Consider the following 19,394-nt stretch of genomic DNA (forward strand, 5'->3'; position numbering starts at 1 on the left):
TTTTTTTTTTATAAAAATTCACGAATTGCGGCTGGGCGGCACGAGTGTGGAACAAATTCTGATTCTGACAACCAAATGTCATTCCTTCTTATTCCCTTTCGTGCGCTGTCAAAGGGGGCCTGCCTTATCGGCATCAGTGTTACCAACTACTTATATCGCTACTTAAAGTGGTTTAAACATTAGGGGGTTTTAGACTTCAAAAATATTAAGTGCAATAATTCAATAATTCAAATAGCGATTTTAAGCTAAGTACGTTATACAAATAAATGAATATAATGATGTATGAATGCGTGTGTACAATAAGCATGTAATTTTAATACACATACAAATAACTAAGTACAACTAATGAGTAGATTTCAAATAGTAGTGCAAATATGTACATGATCAGGAATTCAAATACAGTTCAATGGAATGCTAACTTTATAGAATTTACAGAATTTTGGGTGTCTGACTGGTTAAGCAGTCCTCGCTTAGCCAGCTATCAATTAATGTAGTTATATAGATAATTAGATACCATTCGGTAAAAATTTCGCTTGCGGTAATTTCTACGTGGTAAGTGCTCCTCCATTAATTGGTTTCATAGGGATTCGGATACCTTCCTCATTGGAGTAGTAAAGAAAATTCGCTTAAGTGCTTTTTTCGGTTAAGTGCACAAGTTTTTCGTGCAAAGAAGGATGGGCAGCTAAGCAAAATATACTGTATTACATTTTTGCATCTTTTGTCAGCTTTCGCATGACCAGGATGAGTAATATTGATGACAGCGCAACTAGCAACATATGAGTTTCAACCGTCCAGCTCTGCATCCCTTTTGCAGTAGTTCAGAGACAGTTCTGAAATTTGTAGGGCGGAACTAGCGCTTTGCCAGACTGTCCCTAAATTTTGCTGCAGGGTAAAGACGCCTAAACGTTTATTTTCGTGTTGTATCTTTTCAAGCATTTGTGCAAAGAAATAATGTCGCAAAACTCATAAACTGCAATGGACAATATCTCAGGTTTAAAACAAGATATCTCGTTAAGTTAAACAGCATTGTCAAGGGGAAATATTTTACTTTCAAATTATTTATTCAATTTGGTAAAAAAACGAACTATTCTTGATGAAAATACATGAAGGATATAGCAAAAAATCGGATTTTTCGCATGACTAGGCTCAAATATCTCGAAAACCTAAGCCAATCGAGAAAAACCGATTTTGGATTCAGATTCAGCGCAACAAAAATATTTAGAAAAGTATAAGCTAGTCCCAGGGTCTGAACTTTTTTTAAATTTTGTAGGCCTGTGTAATTGTTATAAGGCCATAAATAACAAAAACATATAAATTTCACTTAAACAGATGATTTTTGTAATCTATATATAATTGCTCAGTCATACGACTTAGTAACGGAGATCTGGTGTAGCCACAGAATTGAGTTGTATATCAAATTAAAGTGCAAGCTCCATAGGTTATCCAAAAATTGTCAGATTTCAAATCGGTAAAGTAGATGCTAAATTATAAGCGTTTAAACATTTTCCTGACTCACTCTCAACGTATCTATACATAATTGCTCAGTCATACGACTTAGTTAGTGCGATCTGGTGCAGCTACAGAATTGAGTGGTATACAAACTAAAGTGCAAGCTGTATATAAAATTAAAGTACAAGCTGCAGTGTCGTGGCAGGAAAGTCGATAGTGAGCAGTGTAACCTGTTGAAAAATATTTACCAGTTTTACGTGAAATTGTTATTCGGATTCGTATTATTCATAGTTTAGAAATATATTTCGCGAAAACAAATAATAAAAATAGCTGAGATCACTTTTTTTAAACACCTAGGATATCACTGACAATTTTAAATGATCCTGGATGACGGTAAAACTCAAAACTTTACAAATTCTTTGATGTTATTTATGAAATTAACGATCCCAATTAGCCGGTATATTTACATACTTATGTATTTGAATATTTTTAGAATCAGTGGTTGAATTTTCGTACTGAAAGGGTTAGTAAAGCGTTAGTTTAAAAGCGTGATACGAAATGCCTTTCGCCATGAAACGGCGCCAATTTTAAGTGATTATTGCGTTACATACTACTACTAATAAAGTTCTTGGACGGATATTGTGAAAGGTTGGACTATACCTTAAAAACTACTGTTTTCTCACGGTCCACTGTACGAAGCAATGAGTAGAGGAAGGGCCTTTAATAACTTAAAAATTATCTTGGGTTAACTGGGCTCTAGCAAACAAGATTAATCAATGTCTTTCACGAAGTCCTTTAAATAAATCTTGAGCTAAATACGGAAGTATATTCACGTTTTATATTTTACTTAAATTTAAATACTTACAGCCAGTTTCACCAAACTATTTAAGTGGAAATTAACTTTAATTTAATTTTTTATTTAAATCTCATTTTAATTATTTTCAGTTTCAATAAACTATTTATTTAAGTGAGTAAAAAGTGGTTGTAAAACAGACTAGGACTAGCTTTCGCTTTCATTTGTACTGAGAGCTTCTGAAAGCTTTGGCACGCTGTGTTGTAAAAGCAGGGCTGGTATTCAAGTAAGCAGCAGTTACACAATGATCAGGTGATTAAACGTGTAACACCTCTGAGTGTGGTTATTCTGATTTAACTTTTATTTAAGTGCAGAGCATAGGTCACTTAAATCAAAATTAAAATTGATTGGTGAAACCGAAAATTCGAAAATTAAAGTTAATTTCCACTTAAATAGTTTGGTGAAACTGGCTGTTAATATCTGCAAGTATTATTTTAATGCATTCACTTGAATTTCGGGGGGTTATTACTAGTCTATATATAATTGCTCAGTGGTACGACATAGTTAAGGCGATCTGAAGCAGCTAGTTAGAGCGATCTGGAGTAGCTACAGAATTGGGTTACATATCAAATTAAAGTGCAAGCTCCATAGGTTATCCAAACGACTTAGTTAGGGCGATCTGATGCAGTTAAAGAATTAATTTATTCATCAAATTGAAGTGCCAGCTGTATTTGCAGTTGACCGTGTTTGTCACAAAAGTAGAACGTGGCAGAAAAGTCGATAATGAGCAGTGTTTTCTATTGAAAAACTAAGCAATTTTCCATGGAATTGTGATTCGGATTCGTAGTTTTCAAATATATTTCGCGAAAGCAAAAAATAAAAATAGCTGGGATCAATTTCTTAATTAAAGGACCCTGGTTGACGGTAAAACTCAAAACTTTTTATAATGAAACTATGTATGATTGCCCTGTCATACGATTTAATTAGGGCGATCTAAAGCAGTTAAAGAATTAATTTATTCATCAAATTAAAGTGCAAGCTACAGTAACAGTTGACCGTGTTTGTCACAAAAGTAAAACGTGTCAGAAAAGTCGATAATGAGCAGTGTATTCTTTTGAAAAATGCTAACCAATTTTCCGTGGAATTGTGATTCGGATTTGAAGTTTTGAAATATATTTCGCGAAAGCTAAAAATAAAAATAGCTGAGATCAATTTCTTTTTTAACGGACCCTGGATGACGGTAAAACTCAAAACTTTAAACTTTTTTTCATGTGATTCTGGAAATGAACAATCCAAATTAGCCGGTATACATACTTAAGTATGTATTTTAATATTTTGAGAATCAGTGGTAGAATTTTTCTACTAAATGGGTTAAGAAAGTGCTCATCTGCGCCCATGCCTCGACGGAAGAGAAGGATCAGGTGTCCAAGGATCTCTTCTATGAGCGCTTGGAGCGCACGTACGAGCGCTGCCCCCGCCAAGATATAAAAATCGTGCTTGGAGACTTCAATGCCAGGGTGGGCAAGGAAGGGATCTTTGTAACCACCGTCGGAAAATTCGCCCTCCACGACGAAACGTCCGACAACGGACTGAGGCTGATCGATTTCGCCGGGGCCCGAAACATGGTAGTAGGCAGTACTAGGTTCAAGCATAAAAAGATCCATCAAGTTACGTGGCTGTCTCCGGATCGAAAAACGAGAAACCAAATCGACCATGTTGTGATTGACGAAGGCATGCTTCCAGTGTTTGGGACGTACCCACACTCCGAGGGCAAAACATCGACTCGGACCACTATCTTATTGCAGCCAAGGTACGCACCCGGCTCTGTGCAGCAAAAAATGTGCGCCCTAATATGCAAGGAAAGCTTAACGTCGAAAAGCTGCAATCACAACAGACGGCCAATTCCTTCGCTACTCGACTCTCACACCTGCTCTCAGAGAGCACTCTTCAACAAACCGACATATGCGAGCAGTGGGACCACATTTCCCGCTCATTAAGTACCGCCGCCGAAGAAGTAGTCGGATTTCAGCGAGCCCGGAAAAACAACTGCTACGATGAGGAGTGTCAGGAAGCTGCAGAGAAAAAAGATGCCGCCTACAGGGCCACGGTGCGATCGGGCGCAAAGCGCCATGTGGGACAGCTATAGGGATCTGAATAGGGAAGCGAGACATATTTGCCGCAATTAGAAGAGAGAGGCCGAAATACGTGAGTGCGAAGAGCTTAAAATACTGGGCGGCAAGAAGAATAGTTAGGCGACTTACGGAATGTTTTAAGACCAGGGCGTACTCCTGTAAGAACAACAATGACGACCTAGTTACCGATGTTCAGAACGTACTTAAATTATGGAAGGAACACTTTTCCGCGCTACTGAGTGGTAGTAGCACGGAAAGTTGTGGGGAAGAGGAACCCCCAGTCGATGATGACGAAGTCGATGTTCCTCCGCTTGACAATGACGAGGTACGAATAGCAATAACGCGGCTGGAAAAAACGAAGCTGCTGGAGCTGACAGCCTGTCAGCTGAGCTATTCAAGTACGGCGGCGAGGAGTTGATAAGGTGCATGCATCAACTCTTATGCAGAATATGGTCAGATGAACGCTTGCCCGACGACTGGAATTTAAGTGTGCTCTGCATATTCCGCAAGAAAGGCGACCCCGCCATTCCCGCCAACTACCGCGGGATCAGCCTTCTAAGCATAGGTTACAAGGCCTTATCGAGCGTATTGTGTAAAAGACTGAAGCCCACCGTCAATGAACTGATTGGACCTTATCAGTGTGGATTTAGGCTGGAAAATCCACCATAGACCAAGTATTCACAAAATGCCAAATCTTGGAAAAGACCCGCGAGAAAAGAATCGACACTCACCACCAATTTGTCGACTTTGAAGCCGCTTTAAACAGCAATAAAAGGAGTTGCCTATACGCCGCTATGTCTGAATTTGGCATCCCCGCCAAAATAATACGGCTGTGTAAAATGACGTTGAGCAATACCACCAGCTCAGTCAGAATTGGGAAAGACCTCTCCGATCCGTTCGCCACCAAACGAGGCTTCAGACAGGGCGACTCTATTTCATGTGACTTCATTAATCTGATGTTGGAGAAGATAATAAGAGCTGCAGAAATGAACCGCTCAGGAACAATTTACCACAAGAGCGTGCAATTGCTGGCTTATGCGATGACATCGATATCATCGGTATTAAAAACTGCGAAGTCTGTTCTGAGGCAATTCAGAAGTAAAGTCCTCTCTCGACGTACGAAAACCACACTCTATAAGTAACTCATCATTCCCGTGCTGGTATATGGCGCAGAAGCATGGACAATGACAACATCCGATGAGGCGGCTTCGGAGTATTCGAGAGAAATATTTGGCGGAAGATTTACGGGCATTTGCGCGTTGGCGACGGCGAGTACCACCGACGATGGAACGATGAGCTCTATGAGCTTTACAACGACACGGACATAGTGCAGCGAATTAAAATACAGCGGCTCCGCTGGGTTGGTCATGTCGTTCGTATGGACACCGACGTTCCAGCTCTGAAAGTATTCACCTCGGAACGCGCTGGTGGTACCAGAGGAAGAAGAAGGCCCCCACTGAGATGGAAAGACCAGGTGGAGGAGGACTTGGCTTCACTTGGCATTTCCAATTGGCACCAGTTGGCACAGAAAATAAACGACTGGCGTGCTTTGTTGAACTCGGCCAAAATCGCTTAGGCGGTTACAGCGCCAAATAAGAAGAAGAAGAAGACGAAGAAGGGTTAAGAAAGTTTAAGTTTAAATCGCAATAAGAGCTTTTGCGTTGGCCAATGCAAAAGAGCGTTTAAAAACAAAATTAGTCTGTAAAGTCAAAATTTTTGATTTAAGTTGAAACCACTTAGGCGCAGTATCCTCCTCACACATAGGCCAATAATAGTAACGCTGTGATACCATATGGAATACCAATCCCTTTCGGTGTCATGAGCTTTACCGATGGTCTTATTTCCACCTGTGAGATCTCTGCCAGGCATGCGTAATCTTTTTGTATGATCTTGCAACTAAAATATTGGTTCTTATAGGGAAACTCAAGAGCACAGAAGTGCGTTTTCTGTTATAGGAGGGCCAAGAATCCTCGCTGTCCCTCATGATGAAAAGTTTTCCGGTACTTTGCTAAATGAGTCGTGTGATCTCTTAAGTATCTTTCAAATGAAGCAATTGATATACCTACGGTGATCTTTCCTTGTTAATTAACGACTTTTACAATTCGTCGTAAAATTTATGAACTGATTTCTGGGTCGATCCAAGACCGCATGATCATGCATGAGGGCGTCAGAAAAACTTAACCCCATCCTTCATTTAGACATCTGAAAACCAAATTCGTATAACTTAAACATAGTGCCAAAGCAGACCAACCACGAAGGGTTTCTATACGTTTCGTCTACAGCGCCATCCATTGCGTTCATTTTCTGCAAAACCATTGCTTACCGTAAAATGAATACGTGTTATGAATTTCAACCTTTACTCCAGCGGCACTAATCAGGTAAATTTTAATCAAAAGAATTTTCCATCATACAGGTTCATTTAAAGCTCACATTTAAAATTTGAACGAAATCGGTTAATAAATACGATTTTTATAAATAACTCTACTCCAGGACCACCTAGCGAGTTTTCTAGTAGCATGTAATTGGACCATACATGTATGTAAGGTAACCTCCGACAATCTGACGGAACTTATTCAGTGGTTTCTGAGTTTATTCCGAACAACAAAAACGGCTATCATTTTATGCAAATAGGTATGTAGATGGGACAGTTTATAGCGAAACTCGTAAAAGCAAAGCTCCATTCTTTGTGAAACATTTAAAAAAATTCTCCAAAATTTTCACATAAATTTTACCTTACTCAAAATTAAAGACAAAGTTACATTAGTTCAATGGGATTTGGAAATCCTGGAGAAAATGGTTCCCAATCGAATGATACTTGCGCGTTTACGTAAATGTATATCGATCCAGCCTTTCCAATAATTACCACTTTTCGCCATAACTACGGTATTGATAACATATGTAGCTGTGTACAATTTCAGCACGTTAGCGTAAGCAGTTCCAGAGATAAGCTATATGAGAATTTCAGTTTGTATAGAAGGAAGGAGCCACGCCCCCTTTCCCAATGCGTTTGCAATATATGTATCAGTGCTAAGTTTCAGTTTCCCAGCGTAATTGGTTTTAGAGATATATTGGTTTTTTACGTTTTAGTCTGTATAAGAACTTTAGGAATATCCCGAGCTACATACCGAGTAAATTTTTGGTCAGAATATTTATTTTCAAGGTGTTGCCAAATATGAACCAAGTCGGTGGAGCCGTTTAGTAGTTTAGTGAAACACATTTTAAAGAGAACTGTATGAAATTGTAAAACGTGACGTCTCAGATTTCTTAATTTTTTGGCAGCAACAACGAAAAGTTTTAATTTTTTTAGCGAAAAACCTTCCACACAAAAAAAATAAAAAATTAAGTTTGTGGTTATATCAAGGCGAAATTTTGAGAACGGTCCGTTGCTAACCCTAAATATAAACAACGACGCACTGGAAAAAGTTAATACGTTCAAATACCTAGGAATAATGATCGACGATAAACTAAAACAAAAAAAAAATGGATTCTATATTTTCAATTAGAGCTCTAGCAAAACTGCATTTAATTCCATACATTAGCTTTTGCGTGATGCGCTTGCAAACATACAGACAAACATGCAGAAATTTTAGATTTGGCTTCTGTTGATCTAATAAACCCCCTATTAATTTTTCTTTAACACCTATTATGTACAGATATCGGCCTGTTGCAATTTTATTATTCTCAAGTACACTCGTTTGATTGGCAACACTTAGTTTATATTACAAATTTAACTGAATTAAAGTTTTCAAATAAGTGACAACCCGCTTCGAGAATATTTTCAAAAGTAAGCTTCCTAATCCTCTTTAGTTTAATATTCGTATTGCAATATTTCATTTATTTTACAAATTTTAATGAATACAATTTTTCAATGAGTTGGCAAATCCCCTAAAAATATTTTCAGGATTAAAATTTCCTATCGTCTTTAGTTTGATGCCAATATTGCAATATTTAATTTATGCTATCAATTAAATTAAATTAAAGTTTTCAAATAGGTGGCAACCTTCCACAAAAATATTTTCAGCTGTAGGCCTTTGTAAATTTCTCTCTTTTGGCAGCCATATTGCAGTATTCACATTACCGTATCAATTGACCTAAACTGAAATTTTAAACACAGGTGGCAACTCTCTAATTTTTTCTTCTATATTCGAAGCTAGATCTCTGGCGATACATCGGTGAAAACTGCATTCAATTCCATGTTTTCGACTGATGCGCGCACAAATATACAGACAGACAGATATTCAAAAATTCTAAAAATTGTTTATTTGGCTTCTGTGGTTTTAATAAAAACCCACCATATTAATTTTTCTTTAATATCTATAAGGTACAGACATCGACCTGTTACAATTTTATTATATGTATATCTAGATGTAGATATAGATTTCATTTATTTAATCAATTTAATACAATAAAATTTTTCAAACAGGTGGCAGCCCTCCCTAAAAATATTTTCCGCAATAAAATTTCCTAAACCCCTTCAGTTTGATACCCATATTGCAATATTCAATTTATCTTACAAATTAAATTAAATGTAAATTTTCAAACAGATGGCAACTCTACAAAAATACCTTTGGCTGTAAGCTTTCTTCACTCTCTTTCTTTTGACGCCCATATTGCAATATTCATTTTTTCTTATCAATTTACTTAAACTCAAATTTTCAAACAGGTGGCAACTGTCTAATTCTTTTCTTCCTATATTTTAAGTTGGACCTCTAGCAATACATCGGTGAAAACTGCATTCAAATCCATGCATTCGTTTTAGAGTGATGCGCGAACAAACATACAGACAGACAGACAAAAATTCTAAAAATGGTTGATTTGGCTTCTGGTGCTCTAATAAAGTCCTCCCACATTAATTTTTCTTTAATATCTACAATGTACAGACATCGACCTGTTACAATTTTATTATATGTATAGATACTAAATGCCTTTCACCATGAAACGGCGCTAATTTTAAGTGATTATTGCGTTTCATACTACTACTAATAAAGCCCGTGGGCGAATATTGTGAAGGGTTCCGACTATACATTAAAAATACTGTTTTCTCAGGTCCCGCTGTACGAAGCTATAAGTAGAGTGAGGCCCTGTAATAACTTAACAATTTTCTTGGGTTATCAGGTATCTAGCAATACAAGATTTAAGTTTAAATACTTAATATCTGCAAGTATTTCTTTAATGCAATCACCCGAATTTCGGGGGGTTATTACTAGTATTATTTAAAGCCCAGATTTTAATGTTATGCACAAATTATAAAATTTTATAGCCACCCTTAAACCTCTATATATGTACCATAAGAAACAATATTGTGGGCGCTTTTTCGTTTGGAAATTTATGGCAAGTTGTCCCTTCAAATATTAAAGAAAAAGCTTCCGTATATTTTGGAAGAACCCTAAAGAGTGTACAAGAGTATTTTTTATATAATATCGATAACAAATAATAATTGAAAAGTACAATAGCTAATTCGAAATAATAATGCACAATTTACTGTTATGTGGTTCATATAAACAATGTATGAATTTTTGTATATAGTATATACATGTGTACATACGACGTAACAAAGTACCATTATCCATATTTAAAATATACCTATGTATTTCCGTTGTGAGGTATGATATTTTACACACAATAATTTTTTCATGATCCCGTTAATCCAGCTATTAATTGCTTTGCAAATTTACGAAGTTGTAAAGGATCACCGTCATTAAAGTTTTCCAATATCAATCCCATTTCCTTTTCCAGGCCAGCCGATATCGATGTAGTTATCCGGTCTTTAAACAAGTTTGTAATAGGAGTTAAAATTGAACCAGTTAGCTGCCCGATAAAATTATCCAAGTGAATATGTATTTTTCTGAAAAACAAATAAAAGTTACAGCATTTAGTATGCAACCATACACTGTAATTAAATAATTGCCCTAATAGAAGTATGTAAAAGTATAGTGGCGTGCTCACATAATTAGGCCACCTAAATATGTATGTGCCAGAGCTGCAAATCAACAATTTTTTTCTATTCAGTTTTCATTACTTATTCCTCGCTTAAGATTGAGGTTTATAATTTTTAAATATTTCATTCACTCAAAGCAGTTATGAATTCTCAGATCAACATATTCAACACAAGATTGAAAAAACCAATGTCGAATCAAAAAATTTTTAACACTGGTGAAAAAAGAGTAAAGTCGGAATAGTAATGCTCTCACGCCCTTATAGAAGTATGTAAAAGTACAGTGGCGTGCTCACATAATTGAGGCACCTACATAAGTATGTACCAGAGCTGTGTAAGTGTATTAAATTTATCATTTTCAATTTTGAATCAACAATTTTTTTCTATTCAGTTTTCATTACTTAGGCACTCCGCACATTAACCCTCCGTTAGGCGCGTGGACTACATATGTAATCCACACATCTTTTAGCAGGGACCAATTAAAACTTGGGTGGAGGATGACATTGCCCGCTTGAATAGCTATCGATGATATACAAAAGTGCTCACTTAGTATAAAATTGAGGGGCTAGGCCCACATTTACCACTTTTAGCCACAGTTGAATACGAGTGGACTACAATTGTAATCCACGCGCCTAATTACGTAACATTTTTTGCCAAGTTCACATTTTGGAAGTTTGTCTGTTTAAACACTGAGATAAGTTTTATAATTCCAAAAAACAAATCTTAATTCCATCAAAAAATTTTTACTTTGTTCATTATAAATTAGCATTGAATTTCATAACCTTTTTGTAGTGCAAATTCCAACGATTTCGGGTCTATACATTTCAGTGTTTCCATAAATTAACATTAGCTTTTTGTTTTGTATTTGGCTATTTTCGCATATCTAAGAATTTAAATTTGTTTATAAGCAATGTTAAGGCTATTCAGTATGTACAATAAATATTTCACTATAGATATGTCATATGTTGTTTTACATGGAAATTGAAATTTCTGATGCAAAAAAGATACATTTGGAACCAGAAGAAAGCTCTATGGATGAAGAAGATGAAGATAAGCTTAGTTTTTTTATAATTTGGAAATTATTGCTTGGGAGCTAGTAAAACTGCAAACTGAACACCGATTACTAATATGTCAAGCGAAGTTGATCGTCTAGGACGGCATCTACTTTGTATAGAAAAGATTTATAGCCTCCACCAGCCGACATGCCAGAAAATTGCTTTCGGCGAAGTCCACAAGAAATATTTGCCAAACACGTAGTAAATATTCAAAACTGATAGAATACATTTTCTCTCAATCGTGGTAAATAAATATGCATGTAAGAATCATATGAGAGATGAGAGCATCGCTTATTTGGCAGAGAAAAACATGCTCCATATTTGACTTGTATTTCCTCGTTTATATGCTTTCATATTTTTTCACTGTTCAGTTTGTATTAAGTCGATGATTTAAAATAAAAATGTGAAATTAGTTTAGCTCTTTTTATTGCATACTTTGAATTTGCAATAATTCTTAAGAACCTTCTATTAAACGGCTCAAAACAACACGCATTGCCTGTTTTAATATTTCTCTCATAAAAGTTAGATAAAACCAAAGTCAAAATATGTTTGAGACGTGTTAAATAATATAAATAAACATTTATTGGAAACATATATAAAATTTTTTTGTAAATAAAATATTATAGCAGCCAAAGAAGTTGGACTACTATTGTAATCCACGCGACTAACCGCGTGAGTAGAACCCATGCGCCTAATGGAGGGTTAAGCTCCTAATCATAGTAGCGTAATCGTTTCGGCATACTAAAGTATAAAGCTTTTATGCCGAACACATGTGTTTCAATGAAGCTCTGTACATTACGATTCAAAATCTGGTTTTCGCCTAAACATAAAAGCTTCATGAATCGAAGCGCCCAACATTGTAAGGTGCTTGTAGTTTTGAAATCATCATTTGTTTACTTTTTTGTGTTGAAAATAAAATTTATTTGTCAATTCAATAGAAAATGAATGATTTCGTGCTAAAATTCGTGCAAATTGTATTAAACCACAAGCGTTTATGCAATATTGCGGAGCAGAAATATTTGCGGAAGTGCGTAGTTGCGAAAGAACGGCCAGAAAATTTGTTATGTGTATAAACCCAGCAAAAAATGGGTAATCGCGTTTAGTGGTAACGTGTTCTAGAAGGCATAGCGTTATAATGCCTTCGAATTTTTTCGCTTCTTTTATGCATTGCTAGTATTGCAAAGTAGAATGTCCTACAATATTTTATTTATTTCGCTTCTTTGTTTCATTTCGGAGAATGCAAAGTAGAATGTCCTATAATATTTCCTTTTTAATTCGTTTCTTTGCTTCATTTCCGGGAAAGCAAAGTATAATGTCCTACAATATTTTATTTGTTTCGCTTCTTTACTTCATTTCAGGGAATGCAAAGTAGAATGTCCTCCAACATTTTATTTGTTTCGCTTCTTTGCTTCATTTCAGGGAATGCAAAGTAGAATGTCCTACAATATTTTATTTGTTTCGCTTCTTTGCTTCATTTCCGGGAATGCAAAGTAGTCAGCTGAAAAATAGAATGAATATCCAAAAGTTCTTTTTCTACCGTTGCTTTCTGTGGAAATTTGTCTCGCATAAAAATCATGTTTTGCTTTGTTCAATTTGCAGCGAAGTTGAAGTCAGTCGATGAAGTGAAGTACAAGAGTGAGGAAGTACAATATTAAGCTTAATTAATAATGAATATATGTACATACCGATTTTTAAGAAAATCTTAATACCTAAATACATACATACATATGTTTGTATAAAAGCTGATTTATAAAAATTTTAATTTTAATCTTTTAAGACATTTTCTGATTTAAATTTAATATAAATAAGTATGTACTTATCTAGGCATTCTGCATTAGTTTCTCTGTAAGGCATTCTTTGTTCGCTTCTCTGGATTCTGTTTATCCATGCGTTCTCCCTTCGTTTGAAGGTAATGCTGCGGGTAAGGGCTTACCTCCAATGACATGCCCATGTTAAAATAAGGCCTTCTTGAAGCGAAAGGGTAAGCGATTCCCATCGCCTAGCTCGTTTCTACTTTCGTTCCTGTGGTAATCGTGTTTTTTGCTGGGAAGTGTTTATTAGCTGGTGACTTATGCACGGCGTGGAAGTGTGCAGAAGTCGAGTCGTCATGCATTCGTTTCGGCATGACGAAACGATTACTCTACTTTGATTAGGCGCGTAATGTGCCTAGTGCCTTATTCCTCGCTTAAGATTGAGGTTTCTAATTTTAAAATTTTTCATTCACTCAAAGCAGTTATGAATTCTCAGATCAACATATTCAACACAAGATTGAAAAAACCAATGTCGAATTAAAAAAAATTTTAACACTGGTGAAAAAAGGGTAAAGTCGGAATTGTAATGCTTTCACCCCCTAGGATTGTTCTATATAGAAAAAGGTAAACCCCTATTTTTTTATTTTGAAATCAAAAAATATTTAGAGGTCGCTCAAAGTGCTCAAAGTTATCCATGTATTTTTATACGGGAAAAAAAAATTTTTTTGTAGAGATGGTATAGAATTCTTGAAAATCAATATTTTTCGATCGGTAAACTTTGGTTCACTTCAGGATACTTTCAACAATAATACCCAACTGTTTATTTAACCATTTTTTAATACTAACGATTTTTTATTGGTCACACCATTGCATTTTTCGGTGTTTTTGTGAGTTGTTGGCGGACCTATAATTTGTAGTTGCGATGGAAAAATGTTGAAGCAACAATTGGGTATTATTATTGGGAATCTCCTACAGATAAACAGAGTCTTCTGGTAGAAAAATATTTTATTATTTTTTACTATTCTATACCATTTCTACGAAAAGTTTTTTTTTCCCCATATAAAATACATGGGAAACTTTGGGCGCTTTGAACAACCTCTAAACATTTTTTGATTTCAAAATTAAAAAATAAGGATGTATTTTTTTCGGTATAGAACAATCCTATTGGCTGAGAGCATAAAAATTCCGACTTTACTTCTTCACATGCATTTTTCGACCACCCTAGTGTGCATTCATTAATTCAGTACCAATCATTCAATATAATTAGTTCAAGGACACCCTGGAAGTGAAGAAACGCACATGATACAAAAAAGAAGGTAGTTTCAATAAACAACTTTTCGATTAAGGGCGTGTGTGAATCGGTAACAAAGTTCTGTGGGGAAAGCTGGTGAATATTATTTTTACTATGGGGAGACAGTTTTGCTAATCTGCTGTGTGAAATGAAATCTTTTTTGACAGCGGTAAATTTTTGACGTCCGTAGAATAAAATATTATAAAATGCAGTGAAATGAATATTTTAAGAAGACATTTACCATCATTGATTGCAATTCATCAATATAAGCTTTTAATCAATTTAATTTTAATCAATGAAAGGTTTGAAACACTAAAGAAATTTATCGAAAATGTTTAATGTATTGTAATACTTCTTAATTTTGCCACCAGAAACTCCATTTCCTTATATGTTACTGTTTTTGCTTAAATTTGCACTAATACTTGTCAAAAATTTGCTCGCAGCGAACTTTGATACCGATTCACACACGCTCTAAAAAGCAGATTTTCGACAATTGCTCAATTGTAAAAATTCGAAGCGGCTCACAGTGTTTCGACTATATGGAGGCAGATAGGAAAAAGTCATGGTGACAGTTGATAAAAAAAATGGTTGGACTTAGAGACGGAAAAGCAAAAGTCACAAATACCACATTTCACATTATTTACTCGCCCCCTTCTTCACGAACGATTGGCGCGATACCGAATAATCAGTTAAGTTGCCTTTGGCGATTAACCCATTAAAGAAAATGTTTCTGCTTCAACTGTAATCAATTATTTAAATATCGTGGAATATTCAGTTAAAGGTATTTATCATTTATTTGGTACTTTCCTATTGTCTTACCAAAAAATTTACTTGCAAATGTAGATGCTAGAGATATCAGTAAAAAAAGTCTGAATAGCGCTCCGTCAGGTCTTGAAATTAGACGAATGTTTTAGAGAATTTTATGTAGTTTTAGAATATATAATTTGATCTTTGCGCGCGACTTTGCAAATATATGTAACTTTTGATTTTCTTAATTTTTGATTTTCAGCCTGTCTTTGCATAATTTCGCGAAAAGAATTTTTCGATCAATGAAAAAATCTCGCCAAACATTGGAAAAAGCGAGTATTTACTTCTAAGTGATTTTATAGTATAACCTTTGTTTTTTTAGAGTGAAAAGCAGGAACCAAAAAAATTACCAAAATTCCATCACATTTAACGACTGGGCCCACATTTTTTGTGAAGTTTGGACGTTGTACTGATCCAATCTTCCCCATATTTTATATTTTCCATAATAAAAGAGAGAGCACAAAGTAAATTTAATCGAAATCGGATGAAATTTAATGTTTCCGCCCACAAGTGTAGAAGGCGTGGCAATTATTCCATCTTTACCAAATTTCATAATCCCCTATTTCTAAGTAAAACTAGAGCACATGTCAAATTTCAGTGAAATTGGCGCAGGTTTACTATTATTTCCACCTGCCTCCATATAGTCGAAACACTGTGCGGCGTTTCTCAATTTAAGCTTTAATGTAGAATACGTCTTACGTTTCGATATGGAGGCTATGCTCAAATGTTGTAGTTGTAATTTTTAGAGCTTTACGAAAAGAAAGAAAAGTGTGGCGTTTCAAATATATAATTCCAAACCTATCGACAGATTCAGTTTTGTAAGTAACCAATTCGGTTTCTGTCGTAGAAACAACGGTAAATATTGGCTTATTTTAGGGTCAATTTTGAGGCTTTAAAGTGCTCTAGCAACTTACGATTTGCATGTTAAACTTTCATTTTCGGGATATAGGTTCTTCGGAGCAATATAAATATTACCGTGTACAAATTTTATATATGTAAGTTCAACAAATATTGAGCATTTTAATGCATTATATTTCCAAAATGCTCGAAAACCGCTTGAATGATTTTGTTTTTGTTTTCTTAAGTCAAAAACGTAAGATTTTTCCTTTCATTTGCTATATGGGAAGTATTGGTTGATATCTTCTAAGTATGTTTATTTGATTCAAATATATGGGTATAAATAAGTTTTCAAACAAAATCACTTCGTCATCATTTTGCAAACACGTGCATGCGCTGGAAGTGAGGGAAGTGAGGGAAGGAGACAAAAATTATATGTGTGTAGGCAGGGACCAGTGATCGGACTTCTACCACATTGTGGTAGATCTACCACTTTTTTGAGCATCCACCACATCTACACAAGGTATGAAATCTACCACATATTCGCATTTTGGAGTAGTAATAATTTAGCTCACATGATTTTCCTTATTTTTTTTTTTATTTTAAGAGCAAAAATTGTCCAACTTTAAATACTATGTGATAACAAATGGGGACGTGATATCGAACCGATATAATACTCATTTAAAGTATCGCTGTAAAAATATCGGGTACCAATCAATATAGTAATAAAAAGACTCGATATTCCAAATATCGATAAAAAATTCAAAAAACTAAATCTGAATATTGGTCTTATTTTCTAATAAAGAATTAACACTTTGCACTTTAATAAGTATATCACTGAAGGCGACATACCAACCTAAGATATTTCACATTTCTGCGCTTTAAAGCGCAAAATATATCCATATTGCTTTACAAAAAAATTCCAAAGTAAGTAAGAAGGTTATAGTACGACAGAGATTTGCAAGAAATGGAACCCTAGCTAAGGCTAAGACCCATGTCTTATTAGCGTTAAAAATTTGTTTAAAAACAATATTTACAAGAAAACTTTCAATAGAAATTTAAGTAAGGTAACGTCACATCAGATACTTCGGCTGATAAAAAAAGCAGGACAGATTTTTACATCTTGGCATTTGGAAAATTAACCTTAAATATTTCAAATATTACTACAGGCGGCCGCTGTGTTGTAGTGGTTAGCAGTGCGCGTTTCCACTCCGCAGCGCCTGGGTTCAACTCCTGGTCAAAGCAATATCGCAAAAATTTTAGAAAAAAAGGTTTGTTTTTAACAGCGTCCCCCGGCAGGCAATGTCAAACCTCAGAGTGTATTTCTGCCATGAAAAACAGCTTCCCATAAAAATACAATCGCCGTTCGGAGTCGGCGTAAAACTGTAGGTCCCTCCATTTCGGGTGAAAACATCAAGGCGCACGCCATAAATCGGAGAAGAAGCTCGGCCAAACACTAATATATGTTTAAGCGGCAATCTATTATTATTATTATTACTAAAACAAGTTTTATACAAGTAGTTTTGCCCAATTCCCGGAGTTTTTAAGTTTTAACGTTTTCATTTTATTTTAAAACATTTTGTCATAGAAATGTCATGCCACGCCAGATTGGAAATGCCCAATACAATATACCATTATTCACATTAACTTTGTAATGTACATTTACGATTCGATACGATACCAGAGTTCTGGTACCCGATTCCAAAATATATCGTTTGAAAACTATCGAGTAAAAATTAACAGTATCGAATGGCAAAAATATCGATGCGGTATCGTATCGTAAAGAAATTCGTGTCCCTAATAACAAGAATGATAGTATATAAGACTTCGCATTCCCGGCGGCGATGAGATTTCTCAAATAAAAGTAAACAAAGCCGAATGGGAGGAGAAAGGAAACTTTCAAACAATGAATTTTCTCAATTTTTCAATATAAAATTTTCGTCGGGAAACGTGGTTTTATTATTTTAAAGTGCAAAATATATGATTTATAAAAACAACTAATAAAGAAATTGTAAAAGATAGATGATTTTTGTGAAAGTATTAGCACATTACAGTGCATCTAAAGTTTATAAGGCGTTGTGTACTTTTACTTGAGAATTGTCAAAATAGCAAAACCCAAGTTAAAAGTTTTTCCTAGAGATTCTAATTAAAAATTTTGCAGTTTAGGCGAAACTTTTCTTTAATTTTTGTAAAAAGTTTGATCCAAAACTGGAGATCTACCACATTTTTTCTAATTCTACCACATTTTTTTCCAGAATCTACCACAGATAATTTTTATTAAGTCCGATCACTGACAGGGACCGTAACGGTTTTAACTTTTATTATAAAAATCAATTTTTAATCGTTTTCTACTGAGTTTTATTGTTTAACTCAGTGAGAGGGCAGGACCAGGATGAATGTATTTGCATAAAAATTTATTAAATCAAAAATGTTTTGGGTAGGCGTCGGGGCCAATGATAACCATCAGTTACCACCTTACCATGCACCCAGAAAAAGGTTTAGTTATAATAACCAAGATTTGGTTATAGTGATCAAGTGGCATAGTTGGATATGGCGAAATAAATATATAGTTCACGAAAGTCTGCAATTTACTTAAGACTTCTAGTTGGGACAAATGTATATTTGTTAATAATTACAAAACGACTACCTTGATTGGACAATATTGTTAGTTGAATAAAATCATTGTTGAGCAAATATGAACAATGCTTTGGTTGATACAAGTTTTCAATTAATCTCGTGAACTTGCCGTAGACTTGAATCAGCTAACCGTTTATTATTGGGAAAAAAGTTTCAGTTTGACACAAATAAAAATTTACTCGATGTTTGTTGTGTTTACTTTCTTCTTTTATTTGCATATATTAAGCATAAAAATACGTACATATTTACATAAGTTAGTTACTAAAGTAAATAATACATATGTATATGGTGATAAGAATTTCCTAAAAAACAACGATGAAACAGGAACAGTCGTGCGAAAACCCAGGTCAATATCTGCTGGAAGTATACTGCTTTGCTTTTTCCTTAGCTAAATAGACACTTTCAAATTATAATTCACATGAATTATATATCCACTGAAAAACCCCGGTTGGCATCAAACTTTATATTTTTAATTAAACTTTAAACTATTCGCGCACCGAAACAACCCGCGATGATAGCAAAACTGAAACTGTGACAAACAAGTATGGGCATGCCATAGCACACATGGCGCAGCGATCGACATGCCATAGCTTACTGAGCGCTCTGGGACCACATGCGTGTTTCACCCATATACGAACAGCGGTAGCGGAGCAATGATTTCCACGCACAATGCAATGGTCGGCATACTAGCGCATTCAAACGATTCA

The 19,394-nt window shown here is 35.1% G+C and overlaps 1 protein-coding gene across 1 annotated transcript in view; it reads right to left on the minus strand.

The window, feature by feature from the left end:
• Positions 1–9,831: 9,831 nt before the first annotated feature.
• LOC118748034 overlaps positions 9,832–19,394 on the minus strand; it is a gene marked incomplete at its 5' end in the record, with an annotated part of 366,474 nt that continues 356,911 nt past the window's right edge. The window contains 1 exon segment of the mRNA XM_036482326.1: positions 9,832–10,219. Coding sequence (XP_036338219.1) covers positions 10,006–10,219 — 214 coding nt within the window.

This window comes from Rhagoletis pomonella, unplaced genomic scaffold, assembly GCF_013731165.1.
Source record: "Rhagoletis pomonella isolate Grant_MI unplaced genomic scaffold, Rhpom_1.0 Rhpom_scaffold_00001, whole genome shotgun sequence".
NCBI classification, from domain to species: Eukaryota; Metazoa; Arthropoda; class Insecta; order Diptera; family Tephritidae; genus Rhagoletis; species Rhagoletis pomonella.